This window comes from Mesoplodon mirus (assembly GCF_964341445.2).
Source record: "Mesoplodon mirus genome assembly, chromosome: 11".
Classification (NCBI taxonomy): Eukaryota; Metazoa; Chordata; class Mammalia; order Artiodactyla; family Ziphiidae; genus Mesoplodon; species Mesoplodon mirus.
The window spans coordinates 69,323,289-69,350,144 of NC_138987.1; the positions used below are offsets into that span (position 1 = coordinate 69,323,289).

Below are 26,856 nucleotides of genomic sequence, written 5' to 3' on the forward strand. Positions count from 1 at the left end.
TATGCCAGGTGGCTCCAATCCACTAATATTCCTTGTTGTCATTATAGTATTTTTAAAAAACCACCCAGGTATTACACAAATACACTTTAGTGGAAGATTCAAATGATACAGAAGTATATGGCTCAAAGCCTGAGGGTGCCCTTCCACACTCTCCCTCTAATCCTCCTCTCAACTCAGAGGAAACCACTGTCAAAGTTTGTACCCAACTTCCGTTCTCTTTTCAGGCACAAACATTTAACCAAAATTGGGTTAAATCACGCAATGCTAACTTGCTGTTTTCTTCTCATTTCTTTCTTTTTTTAAAAAATTTATTTATTTATTTATTTTTGGCTGCATTGGGTCTTTGTTGCTGCATGCGGGCTTTCTCTAGTTGCAGAGAGCGGGGGTTACTCTTCATTGCGGTACGTGGGCTTCTCATTGCAGTGGCTTCTCCTGTTGCAGAGCATGGGCTCTAGGCACGTGGGCTTCAGTAGTTGTGGCTCACAGGCTCTAGAGCACAGGCTCAGTAGTTGTGGTGCACGGGCTTAGTTCCTCTGTGGCATGTGGGATCTTCCCGGACCAGGGCTTGAACCCGTGTCCCCGGCATTGGCAGGTGGATTCTTAACCACTGCACCACCAGGGAAGTCCCTAACTTGCTGCTTTCAACATGGCAGTATGTCTTGGAGATCTTTTCATGACATGGTCTATAGGTTTACCTCATACTTTTTAACAGTTTTATAATCTCTCTTAGAATGGCTGCACCCTAGTTGGTTTGACCATTCCTCAACGGATGGATACTTTAGGTTGTTTCCAATACTTCAATAATAAGCAAAGCTCCAATGAACATCTCTGTATATACCAACTTGCTGGCACACTTTATTCCCAGACCTGACCATTTTCACGGTCAAACACACTTCGCCTGTCCAACTCCTGGACGACTACAGGGATTCTCAGTCCCCACTTTTCCACAATGAGGCACCAGAGTTGGGAGAGGTCCCCTTCTACCCCTGGAGTCACCCTCCTTCAAAGCCAGTGATGCTCTCCCTCAGAGACATTGAGTGATGGTGACAGTGGTTGTTGGGGGCTACCTGCATTTTTTCAAAGCATTTCTTTATCAGATTGGCATGATTCTCAAAAATTACCACATCTTATAAGTAGGCAAGTATGGTTACATCTTTGTGCACAAGTGTGAGGATTACTGTAGAATATATTCTCACAAATGTTGGGAAAAGTGCATATATTTTTAAACACTCTGATTGATGCTACCAACATGTCTTCCAAAAATTTTATATTCCTGCCAACAACATATGTTTCTATTTTCCTGTATCCTTGATAGCACTTGATATAATCAGCATTTTAAGTATTTGCCATTTCATTTTTTTGCAAACTTCTAATATTTTCTTCCCTTTATTCCTTGTGCCTGGAGAGCAGAAGAGGAGTCCTTGCCACCATAATGACTACCACCTTCATCTGGCCTCCTGGAAAGAATAGTTCTTGAATATGCTTTATTGAAATACGGACAACTTTTATCATGTGAGACTATAGCTAACAAGAGATGATAAGGTCAACAAGAATAATTTTTCCAGGTTCTCTAGGCCAGAAGAAGAACCTGGGGAAGAAGCTGGTGTCAAGTTACTTTTAGCATGGTGAAATGCTGAGTTACTCTATTGCAAAGATGCATCTCCAGTAGCTTCCAAGGAGAATAACCTTAAACTAGAAAGGACAGAATTTAAGATTAAAGTAAGAGGAAACTTATCCCAAAGGTTAAGTAAAGTGATATTAAAATAATCCCTTAGTTGTTTAAAATATATTCGAGTTTCCAGTCAGGTAAATTACCTCCCAGAGAATTAAAAGAATACGCAGATGTAATAATGAAAGAAACATAAAAATGGGGGCTTCCCTGGTGGCGCAGTGGTTGAGAGTCCACCTGCCGGTGCAGGGGACACGGGTTCGTGCCCCGGTCCGGGAGGATCCCACGTGCTGCGGAGCGGCTGGGCCCGTGAGCCATGGCCGCTGAACCTGCGCGTCCGGAGCCTGTGCTCCGCAACGGGGGAGGCCACAACAGTGAGAGGCCTGCGTACTGCAAAAAAAAAAAAAAAAAAAAAAAGTAATCGAGGGGGGCTCCCTGGTGGCGCAGTGGTTGAGAGTTCGCCTGCCGATGCAGGGGACACGGGTTCGTGCCCCGGTCCGGGAAGATCCCACATACCGCGGAGCGGCTGGGCCTGTGAGCCATGGCCGCTGAGCCTGCGCGTCCAGAGCCTGTGCTCCAAAGCCGGAGAGGCCACAACAGTGAGAGGCCCACGTACCGCAAAAAAAAAAAAAAAAAAAAAAAGAAAGATATGCCTAAAGTCTGGGAATAAGTGAGCAACTAAATTTCTACAATCAGGGGCTCTGGAAATCCTAGATCTCTGGGATTGATGGCATGTACTGGCAAAATTTTAGAAAGGATTATTAGACCAGTGAAGAACGAGGCATGCAAACCAACATTATACAGGTATACCCGATTTTGTTGTGGCTTGCTTTACGCTTTTTTACAAACTGAAGGTTTGTGGCAACCCTGCATCAAGTTTATCAGCACCATTTTCCCAGTAGCATTTGCTCACTTCGTGTCTCTGTGTCACATTTTGGTAATTCTCGAAATATTTCAAACTTTTTCATTATTACTATGTTTGTTGTGGTGATCTGTGATCTTTGATGTTACTATTGTCATTGTTTTGGGGCACCACGAACTGCACCCATATAAGATGGTGAACTTGACCAATAAACATTTCATGGGTTCTGCTTCACTGACTGGCCCTTGTCCAATCTTTCTCCCTGTTTGGGCTTCCCTATTTCCTAAACACACAATAATACTGAAATTAGGCCAATTAATAACCCTACAATGGCCTCTGAGTGTTCAAGTGAAAGGAGTCACACATCTCTCTTTAAATCAAAAGCTAGACATGATTAAGCTTAGTGAGGAAGACATCAAAAGCTGAGAGAGGCCAAACGCTAGACCTCTTGTGCCAAACAAGAATGCAAAGGAAAAGTTCTTGAAGGAAATTAAAGGTGCTACTCCAGTGAACACACAAATGTGGTCTTCATAGAAGATCAAACCAACCACAACATTTCCTTAAGCCAAAGCCTAATCCAGAGCAAGGCCATAACTCTCTTCAATTACATGAAGATGAGAGAGGTGAGGAAGCTGCAGAAGAAAAGTCTGAAGCCAGTAGACATTGGTTCATGAGGTTTAAGGAAAAAAGCCATTTCCATAAAATAAAAGTTCAAGGTGAAGAAGCAAGTGCTGATTTAGAAGCTGCAGCAAGTTATCCAGAAGATCCAGCTAAGATAATTCATGAAGGTGGCTACACTAAACAACAGATTTTCAATGTAGATGAAACAGCCTTATATTGGAAGAAGATGCCATCTAGGACTTTCATAGCTGGAGAGGAGAGGTCAATGCCTGGCTTCAGAGCGTCAAAGGACAGGCTGATTCTCTTGTCAGTTAGGAGCTAATGCAGTTGGTAACTTTAAGTTGAAGCCAATTCTCATTTGCTACTCCAAAAATCCTAGGGCCCTTAAGAATTAGGTTAAATCTACTCCACCTATGCTCTATAAATGGAACAACAAAGCCTGGATGACAGCACATTTGTTGACTACATGGTTACTGAATATTTTAAGCCCACTGTTGAGACCTACTGCTCAGAAAAAAATATTTCTTTTAAAATATGAGCACCTGGTCACCCAGGAGCTCTGATGGACATCTACAATGAGATTAATGCTGTTTTCATGCCTGCTAACACAGCATCCATTCTGTAGCCCACGGATCAAGGGGTAATTTTGACTTTCAAGTCTTATTATTTAAGAAATACATTTTGTAAGGCTATAGCTGCCATAGAGAGTGATTCCTTTGATGGATCTGGGCAAAGTAACTTGAAAACCTTTTGGAAAGAATTCACCATTCTTAGATGCCATGAAGAACATTCCTGATTCATGGGAAGAAGTCAAAATATCAACATTAATAGGAGTTTGGAAGAAGTTGATTCCAACCCTCCTGGATGACTTTGAGGGGTTCAAGACTCTAGTGGAGGAAGTGACTACAGATGTGGTGGAAATAGCAAGAAAAATACAGTTAGAAGTGGAGACTGAAGATGTGACTGAATTGTAATAAGCTCTGATATGACTTTCATGGATGAGGAGTTGTTTCTTGCAGATGAGCAAAGGAATTGGTTTCTTGAGATGGATCTATTCCTGATGAAGACACTGTGAAGACTGTTGAAATGAGAACAAAAGATTTAGAATATTACATAAACTTAGTTGATAAAGCAGTGGTGGGGTTTGAGAGGATCGACTCCAATTTTGAAAGAAGTTCTACTGTGGGTAAAATGCTATCAAACATCATTGCACACTATAGAGAAATTGTTCATGAAGGGAAGGGTCAATTGACGTGGCAAACGTCATGGTTGTCTTATGTTCAGAAGGTGCCACAGCCACCCCACCCTTCAGCAGCCACCATCCTGGTCAGTCAGCCGCCATCAGCACTGAGGCAAGACCTTCCACCAGCAAAAAGATTACGACTCACTGAAGGCTTAGATGATGGTTAGCATTTTTTAGCAATAAAGTATTTCTAAATTAAGATATGTACATCGGGTTTTTTTAGACATAATGATATTGCCCACTTAGTAGACTACAATATAGTGTACACATAACTTTTATATACAATGGGAAACCAAAAAGTTTGTGTGACTTGCTTCATTTTGATATTCGCTTCACTGTGGTGGTCTGGAACTGAACTTGTCGTAACTCCAAGGGATACCTATATACAAAGACAATATAATGTAAATGCATATTTGAATATTTCAGTGGGATTTGAGAAAGATCTCTCATGATAACTTGTGGACGGAACAGAGTACCATGAACTAAAAGCTGGTGGCTTTGAAGCTCACTGAGGATGACACCCAAAAGGCCGAACATCATTGCTGGTGGGGGAGGATCAAGGTTTCTGGTGCTGGCGGTGCCGCACAGCTCTGTCCTTGGTACTGACTGCTAGGCTCAAAATTCTTTTCTTTTCTTATTATTTTTTAACATCTTTATTGGAGTATAATTGCTTTACAATGGTGTGTTAGTTTCTGCTGTATAACAAAGTGAATCAGCTATACGTATACCTATATCCTCATATCCCCTCCCTCTTGTGTCTCGCTCCCACCCTCCCTATCCCACCCCTCTAGGTGGTCACAAAGCACGGTATGCTCAAAATTCTTAACATTGTTAGATGCTTGTCAAATTTATGGCTAATTCACTGCTAGGACAGTGGGAAATATATGTGATGTGCAGGAATACAGACTGTTTCCACTATGTTGGAAAGATGAGCTGAATCATTTGAGAGCTGGGAACAAGAGCTGAAAGATGAGGGGCTTTGGATTACACTAATCTAAACTCAAATATCAGCTTTGTTGTTGGATGAACTTGCGCAAGTTACTTAAGCCTCAGTGAGCCTTAATTTCTTCCTCCATAAAATTGGGATCATTAAATATCTCTCTCTCTTTTTTCTTTTTTTTCTGTACGCGGGCCTTTGTGGCCTCTCCCGTTGCGGAGCACAGGCTCTGGACGCGCAAGCTCAGTGGCCATGGCTCACGGGCCCAGCTGCTCTGCAGCATGTGGGATCCTCCTGGACCGGGGCATGAACCCGTGTCCCCTGCATCGGCAGGCGGACTCTCAACCACTGAGCCACAAGGGAAGCCCTAAATATCTCTTTTGAATAAATAAGTCTGGTACACAATTGATGCTCCACAATTGTTACTACCCCTCCTCTTCTCCTCTTCTCAAATCTTCCTAGCGGAATATAACATGTGCAGAACAAAGGGTACAGTGTTGGCCAGCATTATACGAAGTGCTACTGTTCAAGGCAGGAAGCCTAGCTCTTGAGGGATATTCATGAGAATAAGGCCTATTGACTGAAAGTTCAGTGTAAACAAACATCATTATTTCATTCAAAAATACAATCTTAATCTGCACTAATTGAGTACAACACCCAGGTCAGGGAAGGTACTGGTTTTCTTATACTCTGTGCTCTTTAGCTGGAGGAAGGATTCGGTTTTGGCTGCCACATGCAAGACAGCATTGACAAAATGGAGAAAGGCTACCAGGGTGTGAAAAATAGGTCACAGAAGGCCAAGCTGAAGGAAGGAACATGCTTTATCTGGTTAACAACAATGACGGCTCAGGGAGGAGCTGATAGGTGCATTAAAGTACTCGAAAGACTTTGGGGAACTTCAGAAGAATTAGAAGAGCCAATGGGTAGAGGTATAAGGTAGGAATCCTCAGCCTGTCGGCATAAGGAATACTTCCTAACACACACAGATTTTAAAAAGCAGGGGTTACCTTGTAAGATAGTAAGTTTCCTGCCTCGAAAAATATTGAAGCAGAAGAGGTTAGATGTGAAGTTTCCTATATTGAAAGAGGAAAACAAGGAAAGATGTATCTGTGTGTGTGCGTGCGCACGGACAGTGTTTGAAAGAGAAAGACCAGTAAGAGTACTACAAGCCATGCTTCACCATTTCATCTCAGTGTTTTGTAAGGTTTGGTGCATAACAGTGATCAGATCCTAAAGCAGGTGATGAGAGAAGTCTTTAATACAACAACTATGAACCACACCCAGTTATGAACCCTGCTGGGCAAAGCTTGGTGGGAGAACTTTAAATAAACATTTTCTTGAATATAAGGGACTGTAACCTTAAATTAGAGGTAAGTCTAGAACCCAGGAAAATAATTGCAGAGCAACTTGAAACAGGATGAGCTAACCTGCCAGAAGGTTTAATAAAAAGCCATGATATTCTGGGTGTTCATAAAGAGAAATGCTTATGAAAGGTAGAAGCTGTAGGAGAGCTCCAAGGGGAGACGGAATATGATATGTGGGGACGACATGGGGCATCAGCATCAGATGTGTAAGTTCATTTCATCCCTTTTTGATCTGAAGAAGTCAGGTTTTTAAGAGAGAAGAGGCTTCTATTTAGTTAGGGATCTACAAGGCTGCAGGGTAATCCTTGGACATTGCCCAAGGCAATCCACTCTCCCAGCCTTTGAAATGACACCTCCTCCTCACTCTACAAGCCTGTATCATCCCCTTCCCCTCCTTCCTCTCTGTGATGACCTCACCTATTATTTCAAGAAGAAAACAGAGCAGTCAGAAGAGGACTCAGTATCTTCTTAGCAGGAAACCTACCATAATCCTCCTGCCTTTGTGCCTCTGGATTAGTCTGCCTTCCCTCCTGCTGTCACCTCCACTGCATGCTGGATGCCCCCGTTTGAGCCTCTTCAAAGGTTTTGCTTTCACTTTCATTCCCTTTCCCTCCTGCGTCAATTTCTCCCACTCCACTAGATCAACCACATCAGCACACAAACACGCTGTATCCTCTCCTGTATTTAAAAAGGGAGTCTCCTGAGACCACATGCCCCTTCCGGCTACTGTCCCATTTTTCTGCTCCTCTTGATAGAGTCTTTTGAAAAAAATTTTTTTTTAATTAATTAATTTATTTTTGGCTGCGTTGGGTCTTCGCTGCTGCGTGTGGGCGAGCGGGGGCTACTCTTTTTGCGGTGCACGGGCCTCTCATTGCAGTGGCTTCTCTTGTTGTGGAGCATGGGCTCTACGTGTGCAGACTTCAGTAGTTGTGGCTCACAGGCTCAGCAGTTGTGGCTCGGGGGCTCTGCAGTGTGGGCTTCAGTAGTTGTGGCGCATGGACTTAGTTGCTCCGCGGCACGTAGGATCTTCCCGGATTGGGGCTTGAACCCCTGTCCCCTGCATTGGCAGGCAGATTCTTAACCGCTGTGCCACCAGGGAAGTCCAAGTCTTTTGAAATTTTGAGAGTTGTGCACATTCTCTGACTCTGTTTACTTAGGTCCTATTCTCACCTCAGCCCACTCAAAGCAGGCTTTTGCTCCCACCACTTCACTGAAGTTTCTCCAGTTAGGGTCCACTACACACTCTCTTCTTACACAATCCTTTAGCCAGTTCTCGGTCCTCGTCTTCTTCATCTTATCATCAATACTTGGTCCAGTCTTTTTCTCCCTCCTTGGTCCCATGTGGTTCTTAACTTGGATTCCAGGGCACCACATTCTCCTGCTACTGCCTGCGTTTCTTCAAGTCTTTTTTTTTTTTTTTTTTTTTTTGCGGTACGCAGGCCTCTCACTGTTGTGGCCCCTCCCGTTGCGGAGCACAGGCTCCGGACGCGCAAGCTCAGCGGCCATGGCTCACGGGCCCAGCCGCTCCGCGGCACGTGGGATCTTCCCAGACCGGGACACAAACCCGTGTCCCCTGCATCGGCAGGCGGACTCTCAACCACTGCGCCACCAGGGAAGCCCTCTTCAAGTCTTTTGCTGAAACTCCCTTCACGGCTGACCTTGGAAGGCTGGAAGCCCCAGGCTCAGACCTTGGACCCCATCTCCATCTATCTGCACTACCAAGATGGTATCCCTCATCCCCAAGGGTGTAAATACAAACTGATTGCTCCAAAATTTATATCTCCACTGACCTTTCCTCTGAGTTCCCTACTCCCCTCTTCCACTGATCCATTTCTTCCTCAGGGTCTGTCTCAGTAAATGGCATCACTACTTACCCAGTTAAGAGCAAAGCCCTTGGACTCATCCCAGACTCCTCTCTTCCTCTCACATTCCACATCTAATCGGACCATTTTTACTACCTCTACCTCCATCATCCTAGTCCAAGACACCATCATTTCTTGAATGAAATAGTGCAATGGCAACTGATCTCCCTGTCTCTGCTCCTGTCTCCTTAAAGTCTATTTTCCATATAGACGCTAGAGAGATTTAAAAAGAAATGCATCAGTACCTCAACTGTTCAGTCCTTGCAATGGTTTCTTGTCACACCAAGAATAAAACTCAAGCTCTTACCTTGGCTACAAGTTCTACAGAACCTACCTTTGTCTCTCCCTCTCTCCAACCTCATCTGTTGCCACTCTCAGCATTGCTTCATCCTTTCTGGTCATGCTGGCTTTCTCTCAGTTTCTTTAACAAGCCAAGCTCGTTCTGACCTCAGCACCTTTGTACTGGCTGTTCTTTTTGGCCTAGAATCCTCTTCCCCCAGACCATTATGGGTTCACCCCTCTTTTTAGGCTCACTCAGTTGTTACTGCCTGATTGAGGCTATCCTTGACTTTCTTTTCAAACACAGAGTCCAGGTCTTTCTGCCCACCACTCTCTATACCTTATACTAGTTTATTTCACTTTACTGCACTTAGCACAGCCTGACCTTATGTTAGGCAGTCAGTGCTTGTTGAATGTCAGTTTCGCCACTAGCATGCAAACTCCAGGAGGACACACGCTTGTAGGATACTGCTAGCTTCTGGAACACTACTAGGCACATATAAAAAAATGAGAGGATCATTTTAGTTATAATGGACTTAGGGAGCAAGTAAAGGATTGGCTGGAGGAAAAATAAAGGCCATTCGGTGAAATATGCAAGGGTGAAATGCATGGAATCAATGTGTAAGCAGTTTACATTTACATGCAGAAGGCAGGAAAGCACCAGGGGAGTAATCAAACTCCTAAAGAGAAAAAGACTTCCCAGATGCTATAAAGTTTCCCCCCCCACCCCAGTTCTGAAGCAGAAATCTTCATAACATCAGTTTACCATCTAGCTCAGTAAGAGTCCTTAGAAATGTACAATAATGTTTAATAATTAAGAGAATTGAAAATGTATATACTGAGCACATTGCCCAGAGCCAGTCTCTACTCATTGAATCAGATCATGGGAGATCTATGTGAACTGATTTTAGAAATCTATTTGCCAGGTGAAATGCTCTGACACAGAGCAAAGTGACTCATTTTACTCAGTCAGTGTTATCTTAAAACTCTGTATTATTCTAAGGTTTTAGAAGCGAAACACAAAGCAGAGAGTTATGGTTACCTGTTCAAGAACAAGTATTTAAAAGCCTGCTTTAGCAATTTCAGTTTTTTTCCTTGAAAATTACACATGTATAGAATAAATGACAGCACAGCCTAAAGCAAACTACCAGCTTGCTTCCTCAGTTTCTGCTAGCCCTCAGTTACGTAGAGAAATAATGGCATGACCCCTATGAGCGCGGCCTCTACTCACTGACCCACCTGGAATCCAGGGCACAGTCAGTGATGACTGAGATAGATTCTGCAACTTGGACAGACGGAGGCCACCCACACTCAGAGGCTCCTGCCCACCTTACGTTTTCTTACATTACTTCAGAGCAGAGACTCCATTGGCCACTAGGAGTCAGTCTTTACACCTCATTCTCATTAAGAATTCTCACCACCTTCTCCTTTCACTCACTGCTCAGGACTCTGGTGGAAATTCATTGTTACCTAAATGCATTTCAGATAAAATTTTATTTTGTCCACTACTTTCCAGCCCTATGACCTTGGCATGTTACTTTAGCTCTCCGAACTTGTTCCCTCAACTGTTAGAGGGAAATGAACAAAACTTAGTTCCTGCAGGTGTTGTGGAAGAAATGCAACATTATTTATCAGAATGGTTAGGCCAATACTTGGAACACAGCATGAAATGAATGACAACCAGTATTTTTATGATTTATCTATGGCTTCCCTCACTGTCTCTTTCTAGATTAGGTTACTCTTGTGATCACTGCATTCTTGTTATTTCCTAGGCTTTGGGTTAATATTGTTCTCTCTCCTCGCTATCAGTATTTCTTCCATTTTATAGCAAAAGCTCCAAATGCCTTCCACTCCCGTCCAAACACCCCACTTCTGCACTATAAATCAACGACTGCTCAACAATATACTGACAAACTGAAGTTCTCAAAGGCATTTCTTTGGAGAAGAATCTCACTCCAAGTCAGTGTTTCCCAAAGTATAGTGTATGTAAACACTGATGGATGTATTTGAGGGAACACATAAAACTTAAAAAAAAAATTTCAGTTACAATTTTTAAAAACTTATATTAGAAAAATATAATTAGCATATCAAATTCAAGATAATAAAGCTTAGGATAAAGATAAGGAAAAAAGTGAATCAATTCAAATTTACTTAAAATCATATTAATTATAGTCAAGGTGGAACAAACATATATAACAAACATTATGAAGATGACACGACTGAAATTGGAGGGCTGTTCTAAGTCATGTCAGCCCTAATAAGAAAGGAGTATTAATGAGCCCAACTGCTCTATTCTACATTAAACTGTGTAGGATGGTTCTTTTCTTTCCCTAGTGCCAATCAATCCATACAACTCTTTTATTTTTTTTACAGAGCAACTATTTTAAAAAAATTTTATTGGAGTATAGTTGATTTACAATGTTGTGTTAGTTTCAGGTGTATGGCATAGTGATTCAGTTATACATATATTCATTCTTTTTCAGATTCTTTTCCCATATAGGTTATTACAGAATATTGAGTAGAGTTCCCTGTGCTACACAGAAGGTCCTTGTTGGTTATCTATTTTATCCAGACAGCTTGCACCCTGCCAAATTCTCTAAAGTCACTTAATTAAAACACCCTGAACTGAAGGTCTCCCTAACCTGGGGAGCAGGAGAATTCATTTTTCTTCAGTGCCAAAGTAGTAGACAGAAAAGACTTTCTCCTGTGGCTCTTGTGCACGTCTCCTTGAGTCTCCTTCTAAAATGTTTCCAGACACTGGGAAGCTGTGCTGGCCATCATCAGAGTCATTCTTATTACTTCGTGTACCCAGAGCACGACATTGACCAAATGCCACCATTCCTGTAACACAGTGGGGCTCAAGGAATATCCAAGCACAGGACTAATTCATTACAAATAATTTCCCCTAAACTGCATGCTGGAAGAACTATTGTTTAAAAATCATTTGCTGCCTATGTACCATTTCATTATATTTCACCTGTGTTTACTAAGGCAGGAGAGAAGTTCAAACATAATAGACTGTCATTTGTCTGAATCGCTAATGAAAGCTGCAGCACTGAACACACAAATCAAGCTGCTCATTTTGCCCAGCGCTATTTGAGAACTCAGGATGTACCACAGAGCAAAGTGGATCAGCTCTCCGGGGGAAATCCTTCATGTGTACCTGCCATAAGAAGTAATAAGTTCTGCTTTGCATCACTCTATTTACAGACTCCAGCTATTTTTGCATATCCTTTGTGGCCTTTTTTCTACAGCAGCACACGTTCTTGAATGAATCACTCTCATCTTGTCGATTTTATTGTTAAATTGTGCTCAAACGTTCTCTTTAGGTGTTAGAGGATCGCACAGACATTTTCTGTTCAAACAGGAACAAATGAGACTTGGGGGAGAGACCTCTGGCCTTTGAAATTCTCTATGTAATTGACAGAATTGTAAGACATTTAAAGTGTACAATGTGACGATTTGATACACGTATGCATTGTGCAGCACCGTGCTTTGTATGAGTCAAATGAGCTTGGTTTCCCATCTGTGGGACTCGCCCATTTCTTGGAGCAGCTCAATGGTGGAACTAAACAGAGGAAGGAGAACCAGGCCCGAAAATCAGAGGAAATGCCCTTCATCCACCTGAAGAGTGTTAGCTATAAAATCCTATTGTAAATGTCACACTATATATCTACTATAATAATGAAAATTTAGACCAATGACGTGTCAAATTGTGTGTTAACGAAGAGGAAAATGCTGAACAGGGAGGGCAGAACCTTCAAAATTCCTGTCCTTCCCCCTTAATTCAAGGTTGCCAGCTTCTCTGTGATACCAAGGGCACTGTATTATTTTCGACACTTTGATTTTTCAGTAGGTGTCAATGCTTCCTGGATGTACTCTAAACAGCGTGAGTGAATACATCTTGGGCTAATGGGCATTTCAGACTCTCAGCTCCATATCTGTACACCCTCTGCAAATACTCAAATGTGAGAAGCAAGAAAGACATATCACCTTCATTTAATTATGACCAAATTGATAAATGTCTTTTCTCATATTCTAGGAGGAAAAAAAATTCCCACACAAACTTTTGAGGGCTCATTTTGGCTACAGAGTTAAGATAATTTTCCTGGGGCACCAAAGTTTGGAAATGCAATGGGTGTGAGCACTTGACATCTTCCTGCTTTTGTGAATTGCCCAGAATTCTTTGTCAAGACTAGCATAAACAAAGAAAGCTATCCTACTTGGAAAAAGTAGGTGAATCAAATAAATAATACACTAACTCTAGGCCTTCAGGTCTAGTATAGTATCCTGTCTTTTCCATTCATGAACATTAGACAGACATGATTAAATGCCTCATCTCTAAGTGGCTAAAGCCACAAAGTATTGTAAAATATGCTAATCCAAGAATCATACAGATATCCTGTAATAATCTGGACAAACCCTCAGGTGGTCAAACTTTGATTCACCAGTAATCTCTCAAATAAAGGAAGATCAGACCAACAGATTCTTTTTAATAATCATAGATGTGTAGTAGAATCTGTTAGTTCAAAATAGCTTTGTACTTGGAATTCACCTTCTCTTTGAAAAAAAAATGAGCAGAAGTGAGATTGAAATATGCCTCCTTAATATTTTTAAATAGAATGCTAAGTCTTTAAATTTAAACTTCAGTGTCATAGATAGTCATGTCATTTCTTTTTTACTATTATGGTTATTAATTTTTTTTTCTTTTTTTGCGGTACACGGGCCTCTCACTGTTGTGGCCTCTCCCGTTGCGGAGCACAGGCTCCGGACGCGCAGGCTCAGCGGCCATGGCTCACGGGCCCAGCTGATCTGCAGCATGTGGGATCTTCCCGGACTGGGGCACGAACCCATGTCCCCTGCATCAGCAGGCGCACTCCCAACCACTGCGCCACCAGGGAAGCCTTGGTTATTAAAACTTTTACAAAACCTTATGAAAGACTAAAAAACCTTTTTTTTAACACATTATGCCATAAGAGACACGATTAAAATGACGTTTCCAAATAACAAGAAAAATGCATTTCCCCTTTATCCAAGTCAAATACATTTTGCTCCTAAGAGATGTTTAACCCATTCCCTTTTTTGAGAAGAGACAGGAGTGGGACGAAAGGATTTACAGTTAGAATTGTCATTTCATGAAGAACACATATTTGACTTGTGATTATAAAATAACTGCTAGAGCAATCTTGAGTTTAGACAGTGGTAGTAGATTTTGATATGAATGAAAAGCAAATTATATTTTTGTTAACATTCAAGGTTACTTCTCTGGGTCAGAATTATCAAAAGTTACGCTTTGTTATGCCATGGAAATAGTGGAACCCATGTTAAGAAACCTTATCTATGTATATATGTACAAATATTTATTCCAGGAAGCATCAGGTCTCTATAGAACTAGTTTCAAAGAACAGCTTAAGCTTTCATAAAAACGTGTATAGAGAGCTTTAAAATGCCTTCCACTACCTTATACTCTTCCTCCCTTACACCTCCCCCCCTTCCATCAGAGAAAGTGCTCACATGAATGGTCAAATCCAATCACCATCATTGGATCAGTGGGGAGAGATGTGAGGAAAAGCCATAGCTCCTTTAAAATTGCAGCTTCTGGGTGTTTGCTTACTGCCCAGGAATTGGGGCACCAAAATGGCCCCAGGAATTGGGGCACCAAAATCTGCCCTGAGAAGTGCCTTTGCACTGAGAAGATCCAGGGGCCAGTAGAGGAGCCATGCTTTCCTTTACGCCTTTTTTCAGTTCCTTGGTGCATTTTTTCTTTAGACACATCTTTCCTTGCTACCAGGGTGGTGATAATACTTTTGAGGGAAGTGAGGTTGGGAGGTAAGCATAGGAGAAAGAAAAAAAGGCTGTAAACTTTGATTTTGCTCTCTTAGCTCCCCGGGGTCCACCTTAATTCCTCGGTAGGACACTTTGGGATTTTTCAGCTGAAGCTCCAGCAAATAATAAAGAATGTGCATTTTCCAGGACTCTGAGCATTTCCCTCTCTCTCTCTGACTTCACAGGGATAAAGGTTGCCATGGTAGGTGACTGGTTAAGATTTCTGGATGCTGGATTAGATCTCCCTTTGACTTAATTATTTGGCCAAAGATCAGGGGAGAGTCCTTTTTTTTTTTTTTTTTTTTGCCAGAACAAGAATTAATGGGGATTTTTAGGTAAGACAGTAAAGGTTCAGAACTCCAAGTACCAGAACTCAGTCAGGAAGCAGTTTCCAAGAAGTTCCCTAATTTTCTCCTTAAGATATAACAGTAAGTCTTAATCAGCTATTAATCACTTTGGTTTCTTAGCCTTCTGGCTGGTGAACTCTTTTTTTCTCTTGGGCTGTTCTAAATAACTAAGAAGATTTTGAGGATGCCCAACCCTTCTGGCTGCTGCCTTCTAAGAGAGAACAAAAGGGTGTTTGTTCATGTTCAAACTCCAGGAAAATAACCCCTGAAGCCTACAAAAAAGGTTCCTGCTTCCAGTGACTTAAAAACTGACCTGAGGAAGAACAAAAGGAAAAAGTCTATTATGAAGAATCGCTATACGTCATGAACTAAGGATTATAATTAACAACTTCTCTGTACCTAACATGTAATGTTAAAAACTACTTATTGACTTTAAGGAAAAGTCTGGCCCATAAACCTGTGTTATAATTTAGTATGTAACACTAGAAAACCCATGAAAGGAAGACATGAGACTAGTCGGTGCTTTTGTTTAGTACCACATAAAGTGGTAAGGACAGTGGAAAGTCTCTTCAACTCTTCCCAGCAGAGTACTGAGCACCAGCTAATAAGAGAGGCCAAGAAGGAATTGATAGATAACTGGCATTCTTGAGCTTCAAACTTCGGGTACTTCCTTATTGCTGAGAAGGAGAAAGCAGAGAACACAGCACATAGCTGATTGCAGTAGTGTTTCTAAACATGATCGGCACTAAGAATGACATTTTATAGGATGGAATAGAAGAAATCTCAGCACTGGGTGATGCCATCTAATTACAAATTTCAAATTACTTTAGAATCTTCAAAGCACACAGACAAGGATAGGTAACATTCACAATATGCCTCTTTATAAGCCATGTACTTTCATTATGAGTCTAAGCCTTCAGAATAAGAATAAAAATAACCACATGTAGTTCTTACAAAAATAAATAATAATCATGAACAGGGCAGAAACTGGACTCATCTTGCTCTTTTTTCAAATGGAAAATTCCCCTTTCACTGACAGAGTTGCCAAGCCATTCAATTTAACATTGGAAACACTGCTTTGTCTCTCCTGGATTGTTAAACTACTGTACTCTAGAATCCTGTCACTAAGGCTTTAGCTGTACTCAATTTACTTGTATATAATATAGAAAGACATTAATTCCAATAAATTTCTAAATGTATTAATGCTTTTAATCCTTCTCTTAAGTATAGATGCTACCATAAGAGGTTTTCCACAAATTACCTAGTTCAGATAAAGTTTGAATAATATTTTGAATCTCCTTCCTCCTTTAATTTTAGAATGTTTATGTCATTCTCAAATTCAAAGTTTCAAAATATGGAAGTTTGGGATAAAGACATTTTAAGATATTTCTGCAAAATGTTTTGTTGAAAAAAATAGGTATCGTTTATTGTACTACAAGGAACCTAATCACAGCTTCCTAAGGAAACAAAATCCCAGAATTCTACAAGAGTTGTTCGATGGAAGTAAATCCAAGTTCAACGAGACAAGAAGAAAAGAGTAATTTGTTATTCAGCATGTATATGATCAGCCACAGCAATTTTGAACCACTTTGTTATGCCGGGTTTGTCTCAGTAAAGGGATAGATGCTGCTGTGAGAATCATACCCTGAAATCAGAGGTGAAAGTAAGTCAGTGAGTGAGAGCTGATATAAATTCAAGTCATTTTACAAAGGATTTGCACACAAGATGAGTTTTCACAAGTTTGCAAGCTTTTCCAGAGTCTAGCTTTCATGAACGTTGTTTGAACAAGTTGTGTAGAATGCAGTCTCCACCCTATGAAATAGCATTTTTTTTTTTTAACCAAGTTGGAACTATTTAGGATCACCAAATAACAGGGTTCAAAAGGAAAACAGCTGAAAACTCCAGCAGTCTGGTCTAACCTGGGATGCTCTGTCTTCTCACAGCCAATGCTCCATCAGGCGGCTTTGTCTGGCTGGCGGATTTAGTGTAGGGACTCTCATCTGCAAAGGTACAATGAAGGGTTTGGTTAATTTCCATCCAGTTTCTAATGTAGTGAAGATTTTTCAATGGACTGCAATCCTTCTGCCAGAGAGAGGTGATATGATACAACAGAAAGAGTCTGTAGCCCTGGGTCCTAACCTTGGGTTAGCCATAGGACAAGGTCAAGTCATTTAAAATGCTCCGAATATCAGTTTCCTCTCCTATGAAAGAGGGATATACTTTTTCATCCACTTCTTAGGATTGTCAGGATCAAGCTATAATGCACATGAAGGCATAGAATGGTAAGAAGTTTGTAAACACAGTACACAGATGATTTGTCTGTCACCTATATTCATTGATAAATAAGGATCAGTGAATATCAGTAACCAGAAGACAAAGAAGGAATAAAACGGCTCAATGGGCACTAAGAATAAACAGGTAGAGGAACAAAGGAAAGGAAAAGAAATGTTATATTTCAGAGAAGCAGATGACAGAGTATTAGTATTGCAGGGGAATAAAGACACAGAATTAGCGGGTTCCTCTTGGAAGTATGAACTGGCATCCAGTGGAAAATAAAGGGACAGGGACATTCAGAGTAAGACCAGAAAAGCTAGGTTAAGAACAGGGAAGGAAGGATGGTTTGGGAAAAGAAGACATATATTGCAATGAGCTGATTTGCCCTCTTTTAGAAAGAGATGAAAATAACTTGCAGAACCAGAAAAAGAGCAACTGAAGACAGAAGCCTAGTATCCCTGTGACAGGCAAGAAGCTGAATGAGCAAAACACTAGGTGACAAACTCATACAAGTGATGGATCCATCAAATTCTAAGTAAAGTGATTTTTTTTTTTTTTAAATCGAGGAAAGGATTTAGTCTGGCTTGGAATATAGGAATAATGATCTAGGATGATCAAATATATTTGATATAATGATCAAATATCAGGGTTAAATAGAAAGGAAGTATTCTTTCTAGTTTGCATGGGACATTTGTATAAAGTAAAAGAGATGTCTGAGTGACAACCTTAAACATTTTCAAGAATAGGATGTATATGGCCTGAGCAGACATAATGTAAAATAATTACCTAGCAGATCTACTCCAGCTGGATGACCCAAAGGTTACTTCTGGCCACACTATCAGGTTAATTTGTTGTTGTTGTTGTCATTGATGTGATAGGAAATCATTAAAGGACTAAAAAGCATTATATTGTGCATGGCAAGCTATTAAATATAACAAGGATTTAATTCAGCAGCAAGACTTAGTCATCTGAAAACATAATTCTCCCAACTAAGTAGTTTGTGTTGCAAAATTGAGGAACTCGATTCCTCTTTAGGATGTTCTTCTGGTTGAAATGATCCACGATTTCTTCATAAAACTAACAAGGTCTTTGTAAGCAATGACAAAAAGGAAAGATTAACACTGCTGTAAGCTGCAATTAAAAAATGGCAGTCATGCTGTTTCATGTTTCTATTCCATTTGTCACACAATTCTTTAAATTCTTCCAACCATAAAGATAACCTACCAACAGCGTCACTTTTGCTTAGGAAGCAGTATCCTAGATCTCTGACTCTTCTCTTTGCAAATGTGATTTTGAGTAGAATCACAAACCACAAAACAAAATGCAAGCATTATACTACAAAAGTCTTCATTTTGCTACACCATGCCCACCTGAGTATTTGAACTCTTTTCTCACAGTGTTGATTTAATAACCAGGCAATATGCTTTATATAGCACCCATTAAAACAAACTTACTATACGTTAAAATCTGGATTCTTTATAAAACCAGTTTAAAAATGTATTTCCTTTTATTATCTAAAACTTTGAGGGCCTCCCTGGTGGCGCAGTGGTTGAGAGTCCGCCTGCCGATGAGGGGGATGCGGGTTCGTGCCCCGGTCTGGGAGGATCCCATATGCCGCGGGGCGGCTGGGCCCGTGAGCCATGGCCGCTGGGCCTGCGCGTCCGGAGCCTGTGCTCCGCAACGGGAGGGGCCACAACAGTGAGAGGCCCGCATACCGCAAAAAGAAAAAAAAAAAAAAAAAAAACTTTGAAACTGTGTATTTATGAGGACAGAGCAGTGAGCCAGGAGACACCAATCACAATGACCAGTTTCAGGGACAGCATCTTGGAAGCCTAAGGGCTTTCCTCAGTTTTCAATTTGTCTAGAGTCCAGCCAATTAAAGTCTTGGGTTGAATTCAGTGTTGGATTTTCTTAAAGGGCAATAAGAGATTTGACCAGGAGACTCTGGGGTGTTTTGCACTTGATGCTCTATTTTAAGGAGCCATGTCTTTAGAAATTTACCCAGTTTGCATTACAGAAGCAGTCAACCCTGGTAAAACTGTTTTCTCATTTATATTTGAAAACAATGTCCTTGATTTAGAGCTGAGAAGTCTAGTTACACACATCCTTAAAAGGTTGAAACTGAATTATAGATGGCCACCTGGCCAGCCTCTGCTTATCCACGCTCCAGCCCCCAGCCTCACTCCCAGTATCAAGAGTGTCCTTGCTGAACATAGGCGGAAGTAGACAATTACCTAGAAGTCAAAATTTGCATTGGTCAAAGGACCAGACTGGAATAAGTTTGATATTATCTGGGAATAGCTTACCGAAGTTAGTCAGGGTGAAAGCAATAATTCTTAATGGAAGTGAGGCAGAATCTTGGCAACATTCATCATGAGTTAAGGAGAGCACAGCAACAGAGCAACATGGCACCTTTTAACATTTGCTTTTAAAGAAACTTTTTCCTAAGAATATATCTTTAATTTAAACCTCCAGGAGGCATCGTAGGCCTTTTATAAAAACCTACCCATCAGAGAATGCGCATCAATTCTCTTGATGTGATTTACGCAAAGTCAATTCTTGATTCAAACTTTGAAGATAGAAACAGAGGGAAGACACTGAATGAATCAGTGGCTGATGGCTCCATAATAGGATATTCAAGGGCAAGAATGTCTGGGGAGCAGACAGTCATGGAGAGCTGTGGAGTCTTCCATGGTAGTTTTCTCGTAAGTCCCTTAACGGCCATTTGTAGATATATCACTAGAATCTCATGATTATAAGGGATGCTCTAGACCACTCTTTCATTTTAGAGTCAGGACTTGAGGCCCAGAGATGAAAATTTATAGAAGGACCTGCATCTAGAATGAGTCTAGACTGAATTTCTTTTATTCCTATTTCTGTGCTCTTTCCTCCTTATGTTATTTCCTCTTAGATAGACAACAAGATTTGATAGGTTATCAGTTATCACACATTTTGGCATCACACAGGCAAGTGACTGGACACACCACTCCAGCAGACACCTGGCATCATGTAAGTCAATTACTTTGGAGAAGCCTACAAAAATGAGCAATCTTAGCCAGTTCTTTTTGTGTGTATAGATAAATCTCACTTCCCTCTCTTCCATATACTTATTTGCCTAAAATAAGTAAATTTAAATTTTACTGCAGAACCAATTTATACCTTTAAGGTCACTTATTTGAAGACAAAAATTTTAAATAAATGCCAATACACATGAAAAGATACACCACATCACTAATTATTAGAGAAATGCAAATCAAAAGTACAATGAGGTACCACTTCACACTGGTCAGAATGGCCATCATTAAAAAGTCTACAAATAACAAATGGTGGAGAAGGTGTGGAGAGAAGGGACCCCTCCTACACTGTTGGTATAGCCACTATGGAGAACAGTATGGAGGTTCCTTAAAAAAAACTAAAAATAGAGCTACCATGTGATCCAGCAATCCCATTCCTGGGAATATATCTGGAGGAAACCATAATTCGAAGAGATACATGTATCCCAATGTTCACTGCAGCACTATCTACAATAGCCAGGATATGGAAGCAACCTAAATGTCCATCGATGGAGGAATGGATAAAGAAGATGTGGCACATATATACAATGCAATATTACTCAGCCATAAAAAAGAATGAAATAATGCCATTTGCAGCAACATGGATGGACCCAGAGATTGTCATACTGAGTGAGGTCAGATAGAGAAAGACAAATATCATGTGATATCACTTATATGTGGAATCTAAAATATGGCACAAATGAATCTATCTACAAAACAGAAACAGACTCACAGACATAGAGAACAGACTTGTGGTTGCCAGCGGGTGGGGCGAGGGAGAGAGATGGACTGGGAGTTTGGGGTTAGTAGATGCAAACTATTACATTTAGAATGGATAAACAAGGTCCTACTGTATAGCACCAGGAACTATATCCAAATCTCCTGGGATAAACCATAATGGAAAAGAATATAAAATAAGAACGTATATATGTGTATAACTGAGTCACTTTGCTGTACAGCAGAAATTAGCACATTGTAAATCAACTATACTTCAATTAAAAAAATAAAATAAATAAAATAAATGCCAATACAATTCACTGATCCTCAGTAAAGGCCTCAAAAGTTCCAGTGAACTATAAGATCTATGGTAATACTTCTTTGATTTATCAGAAAGACACTAAATAGACTTTCCAGTTCCATCTAATTATGTAAGTGAATTAAAAAATAGCTCAAATAACAAAGAAAGGAATCAATCTATAGATAATATCTCTAGAACAGTGCCTGACTCATAGTATGCATTCATTAAATATTTGCTGATAGATGATTAGACTGCATTTAACTTTTCAAACTAGAGCATTTATTGTAAATAAGCAAACTGAAGAAAGTCAAACACTAGTTATGGGCTGTCCTGCCTCCTCCTTCTGATTTCATTTTCTAGGTTTACACCCTATTGCTTTTAAAGCCACATCACCACCTAACAGCTATTAAGTATTGCCCTATTGTATGTTCAAAATCTGTGACTCTTTATAAAAATAATATTAAAATATATTTCCTTTAATTTTCGTTCAGACTACAGAAAGGTTTATCGAACAACCTTTAACATAATGCCTTTAAACGAAAGAATTCTGATTTTCATACCAGATGCCCAACCTTGACTTTGATGGTGGATCATGTTAACAAGGGATCCTTATGGAAAGTCACTATAGGGGCAAAGGAGGCATTGAGCTAGTGAGTCACTGCTCACTGAAGTGAATGCTGCAAGTAATCATCAAGGGCACCTCAGGGTACCAGAACTGTCAGCCTTTTAACATGACATCTTAGCAGCTAGATAATCACTGTCACATATGATGGCCGCCCATTGCCGTTGGTCATAACAAGAAAGAGCATGGGTCCCCTTTATGGTGACATCCCATGAGGCTCGGGAAAATGCCCTCCATTAAACGAGGAATCGACACTGTGACAGAGACACAGAAAGGGCTTAGTCAAGCATGTACTTAAAACAGAAGTGGAACAATGGCGGGGACCCATCTATCCCTCTCATTTTCCCTAATTTGGCCACTCTCCTTATGTGCCCAACGCAGGAGCGGCAAACACAGATCATCTGTTTTGATTACATGTTCCGAGTGAAGCTGGTATTTACAAACTTGGAAAGCAAATGGCAGGCACCTAAGAAGCAAGGTTTCATTCTGCATCACAACCAAAGCCCATGCTGGAGTTGGGGGAAACCCATCTTGAGGAATGGACTCATGTCTCCTCATGTTCTCATAAGCTTGAATGGTTGCCTGGCATCAAATAGCATCCATGTGTAATCAGGCTGGTCCTTGTCTCCATCTTTTGCTTCTCCCATTCCCAGAGTCTGGGCTTCCCAGAGAAACTGGATATGACTATGGTTTCAAGAATCTCTAGCTGTTTTCAGGGCTTTATTGAAAAAAAAAATTTAATTTCCTTTGGCTGAGACTAATCAGCCTTTGCTAAACAATTCCTTGCAACTAATTATGCACAACTAATGTGCCTGCTAAGCCAGAAAATCCCTCAACTTCTTGATTAGGGAAAAAAAGGCACTTTGTGCGATTAAACATTATGACTATTTCCTAGTAGCAGGGAGGGAGACAGCCAGCTCATGCTACAATGTTCATGCACATCCTTACGAACGCAGAAGAAAACTGTTTTTCGTGAATGAACAAAATGAAATCCATTGTGAAGGAAATAATCTGTCCCTAGAATTCAATTACATTCCACAAATTTTAGTGCCTACTATGTGCAAACTAAGAAAGTGGATATAAGATAATAAGACTCATATCTTATATCCAATTTTATATTCACCATTAATGAATGGTGATGGAGGAATCCTTATTACATCATAGGTTTGAGACTGGAGCATGTGGTTCATTAGCTGAGGGGAAAAATGAGCATAGGCTTAGGGTACTGGTGGAGGTGGGACCCAGTAGGAGAAAGGTAGCTCCACTGTGATGAAGTAATGCAGAATTTTGCAATCAGAAAAATCAAGAAACAGGCAGTGTTAATTTTCAGCTAGCCTGGAAGTTTTGTGTGGTGTGGGACCATAATCTTTCCAGTACCTGGGTCTTGTGAACATTTTATCCCAGCCCAGCAGGAACATATTACAGATGGACTGTTTCTCTCTCTCTCTCTCTCTTTTTTTTTGTAAGTTTGAGCAACATGGTCTTGGTAGAAAAGTAAGACAAAAATATTACAAGGAAGAAAAATTACAGCAGAGTGCATCTAAAACAAAACAAACAAAACAAAAAATAAGAAAAACTGACAATATATTTTAAAAACTAAATCTTTAAAAATTAAAAAAAAGACAAATAATTCATCACATTCAATTGGGTTATACTCCAGGCATACATTTTATTTTTAATAAATTTACAAAAGCCATAGTGAGAATTTATTTATTTTTATAAACTTTTTATTTTATATTAAAGTATAGTTAACAATGTTGTGATAGTTTCATGTGTACAGCAAAGTGATTCAGTTATACATATACATGTATCTATTCTTTTTCAAATTCTTACTAACATTTGAAAATCAGTTGCTGCAATTCAGAATATTCCCAGGACGAAGGAGATAAAGAGAACTATTATCACAGACAATTCAGAAAAAAGCATTTGATACATTCAACATATACTAATGATATAAAACTCAGAAACTGGGACACAAAGAAGCATCTTGACTCTTGAAAACAGCTGACAAACCACGGCCCTAAGTCAATGCAACTCGTCCTTGTTAGAAAACAGGAGTACATATGCACAGAGCTACAGCTATTAATTTGCATATTATCTCTGGCTGCTTTTTTGCTCTGTCGTCAGTTTTGTAGTGGTGACAAGAGATTGACAATGGAGCAAAAAAGCAGCCAGAGATAATGTTTCTTTTTGACATTAGACCTCCAGTTCAGTTTGCTGCCTTGCTGGTTTGATGGCATACTCTAAAATTTAAGCAAGATTTCCTGAGGGCTAGCTGTCACATGATTTTGATCACAGATCTTAATTATGTCTTTATCTACTTATTAAGACAAGGTATAACTACAAGCACAAAGCCCTGCATAATTTAAAAAAATGCAAACTCAATGATATGGCCAAATATTCCTCTGCAATCCAAAATAGTTCTTATTTCCTGATTAAAATGACCCTGTTTTTCTAGGGCAAATGAAAAGTACACCCTTAATCTCTCCTAGAGTCAGAGGCTTCTGGGTGCTACATAGACTTTAGCTCTATTGCTTTGGCATAAGTTTTTGAGAATAAATTAATTTCATCTCCTTCCCTACTGGGGTAAAGTGGTCCACACAACTAGGTTTAAATCAGAAGGGAGCAAGAACGACCTGAGCTTAAAGGCAGGAGGCAGAGGCAGCGACTGCTCCATTACAGTCCCTTTCCTATGAAGAGAGATGATTCCCCCTACTCCAACCTTCTACTTCTCTCCTCTCTTTTGTTATTTGTTTTGCGTCTCCATGGCATCACTGCCTATCCTTTACTCTGCAGGTTTCCTTACAGTTTTCTCATTCTGACACTGATGTGCTCTATATTCTTAAAGGGGACCAGGTCTTTTGATTCTGAACATTAAAAAACATCCAAACAGAGCAAAACTTCATTTAAAAATGAATGTATGGTGGTTTCTTCACACTGACAGAATGTCCTCTAAAATTATATTAATCACAATCACATCATCATTTCAGGGATTAAATATTACAGCTTAAATGAATGCTAACTGAGGAAAACGGCTGAACAATCATAGACAGGAAGACACTGGAACTCACTAAAAAAGATATCCAAAGACAAAGGAGAAGCCACATGAGATGGCAGGAGGGGTGCAATCACAATAAAATCAAATCCCATGACTGCTGGGTGTGACCACAAAGTGGAGAACACGTATACCACAGAAGTCCACCCACCGGAGTGAAGGTTCTGAGCCCCACGTCAGGCTTCCCAACCTGGGGGTCCTGCAAGGGGAGGAGGAATTCCTAGAGAATCAGACTTTGAAGGCTAGCGGGATTTGATTGCAGGACTTCAACAGGACTGGGGAAACAGAGACTCCACCCTTGAAGGGCACACAAAAGTAGTGTGCACATCGGGACCCTGGGGAAGGAGCAGTGACCGCATAGGAGACTGAACCAGGCCAAGCTGCTAGTGTTGGAGGGTCTCATGCAGAGGCGGGGGGTGGCTGTGTCTCACCGTGAGGACAAGGACACTGGCAGCAGAAGTTCTGGGAAGTAGTCCTTGGTATGAGCCCTCCCAGAGTCCGCCATTAGCCCCAACAAAAAGCCCAGGTAGGCTCCAGTGTTGGGTTGCCTCAGGCCAAACAACCAACAGGGAGGGAACCCAGCCCCACCCATCAGCACACAAGCAGATTAAGGTTTTACTGAGCTCTGCCCACCAGAGCAACAGCCAGCTTTACACACCACCAGTCTGTCCCATCAGGAAACTTGCACAAGCCTCTAAGGTAGCCTCATCTACCAGAGGGCAGACAGCAGAAGCAAGAAGAACTACAATCCTGCAGCCTCTGGAATGAAAACCACATTCACAGAAAGATAGACAAGATGAAAAGGCAGAGGGCTATGTACCAGATGAAGGAACAAGAAAAAACCCCAGAAAAACAACTACATGAAGTGGAGATAGGCAACCTTCCAGCAAAAGAATTCAGAATAATGAGAGTAAAGATGATCCAGGACCTCGGAAAAAGAATGGACTCAAAGATTGAGAAGATGCAAGACCTAGAAGACCTAGAAGACCTAGGAGACCTAACAAAGACCTAGAAGAATTAAAGAACAAACAAACAGAGATGAACAATACAAAAACTGAAATGAAAATACACTAGAAGGAATCAATAGCAGAATAACTGAGGCAGAAGAATGAATAAGTGACCTGGAAGACAGAATGGTGGAATTCACTGCTGCAGAACAGAATAAAGGGAAAAGCAATGAAGACAGCCTAAGAGACCTCTGGGACAACATTAGTCACACAAACATTTGCATTATAGGGGTTCCAGAAGGCGAAGAGAGAGATAAAGGACCCGAGAAAATATCTGAAGAGATCACAGTCAAAAACTTCCCTAACATGGGAAAGGAAATAGTCACCCAAGTCCAGGAAGTGCAGAGAGTCCCATACAGGATAAACTCAAGGAGAAACACGCGGAAACACGTAGCAGTCAAATTGGCAAAAATTAAAGAAAAAGAAAACTTACTGAAAGCAGCAAGGGAAAAACAACAAATAACATACAAGGGAACTCCCATAAGGTTAATAGGTCATTTCTCAGCAGAAACTCTACAAGCCAGAAGGGGGTGGCATGACATACTTAAAGTGATGAAAGGGAAGAACCTACAACCAAGATTACTCTATGCAGCAAGGATCTCATTCACAATCGACGGAGAAATCAAAAGCTTTACAGACAAGCAAAGCTAAGAGAATTCAGCAACACCAAACCAGCTCTACAAGAAATGCTAAAGGAACTTCTCTAAGTGGGAAACATAAGAGAAGAAAAGGACCTACAAAAACAAACCCAAAACAATTAAGAAAATGGTAACAGGAACATACATATCGATAATTACCTTAAACGTAAATGAATTAA

General features: G+C 40.6%; 1 protein-coding gene across 11 annotated transcripts in view; it reads right to left on the reverse strand.

Annotated features, from left to right (window-relative positions):
* GRIP1 (glutamate receptor interacting protein 1) overlaps window positions 1-26,856 on the reverse strand; it is a gene marked incomplete at its 5' end in the record, with an annotated part of 699,088 nt that overhangs the window by 193,944 nt on the left and 478,288 nt on the right. For 9 of the 11 annotated variants that reach the window (XM_082635796.1, XM_082635794.1, XM_082635790.1 and 6 more), the window contains one exon: window positions 16,930-17,010. The exons of the other annotated variants lie outside the window; for them this stretch is intronic. In XM_082635796.1, the coding sequence (XP_082491922.1) occupies window positions 16,930-17,010 (81 nt within the window). The remainder of the gene's footprint in view (window positions 1-16,929; window positions 17,011-26,856) is intronic. 11 annotated transcript variants of the gene reach the window in all.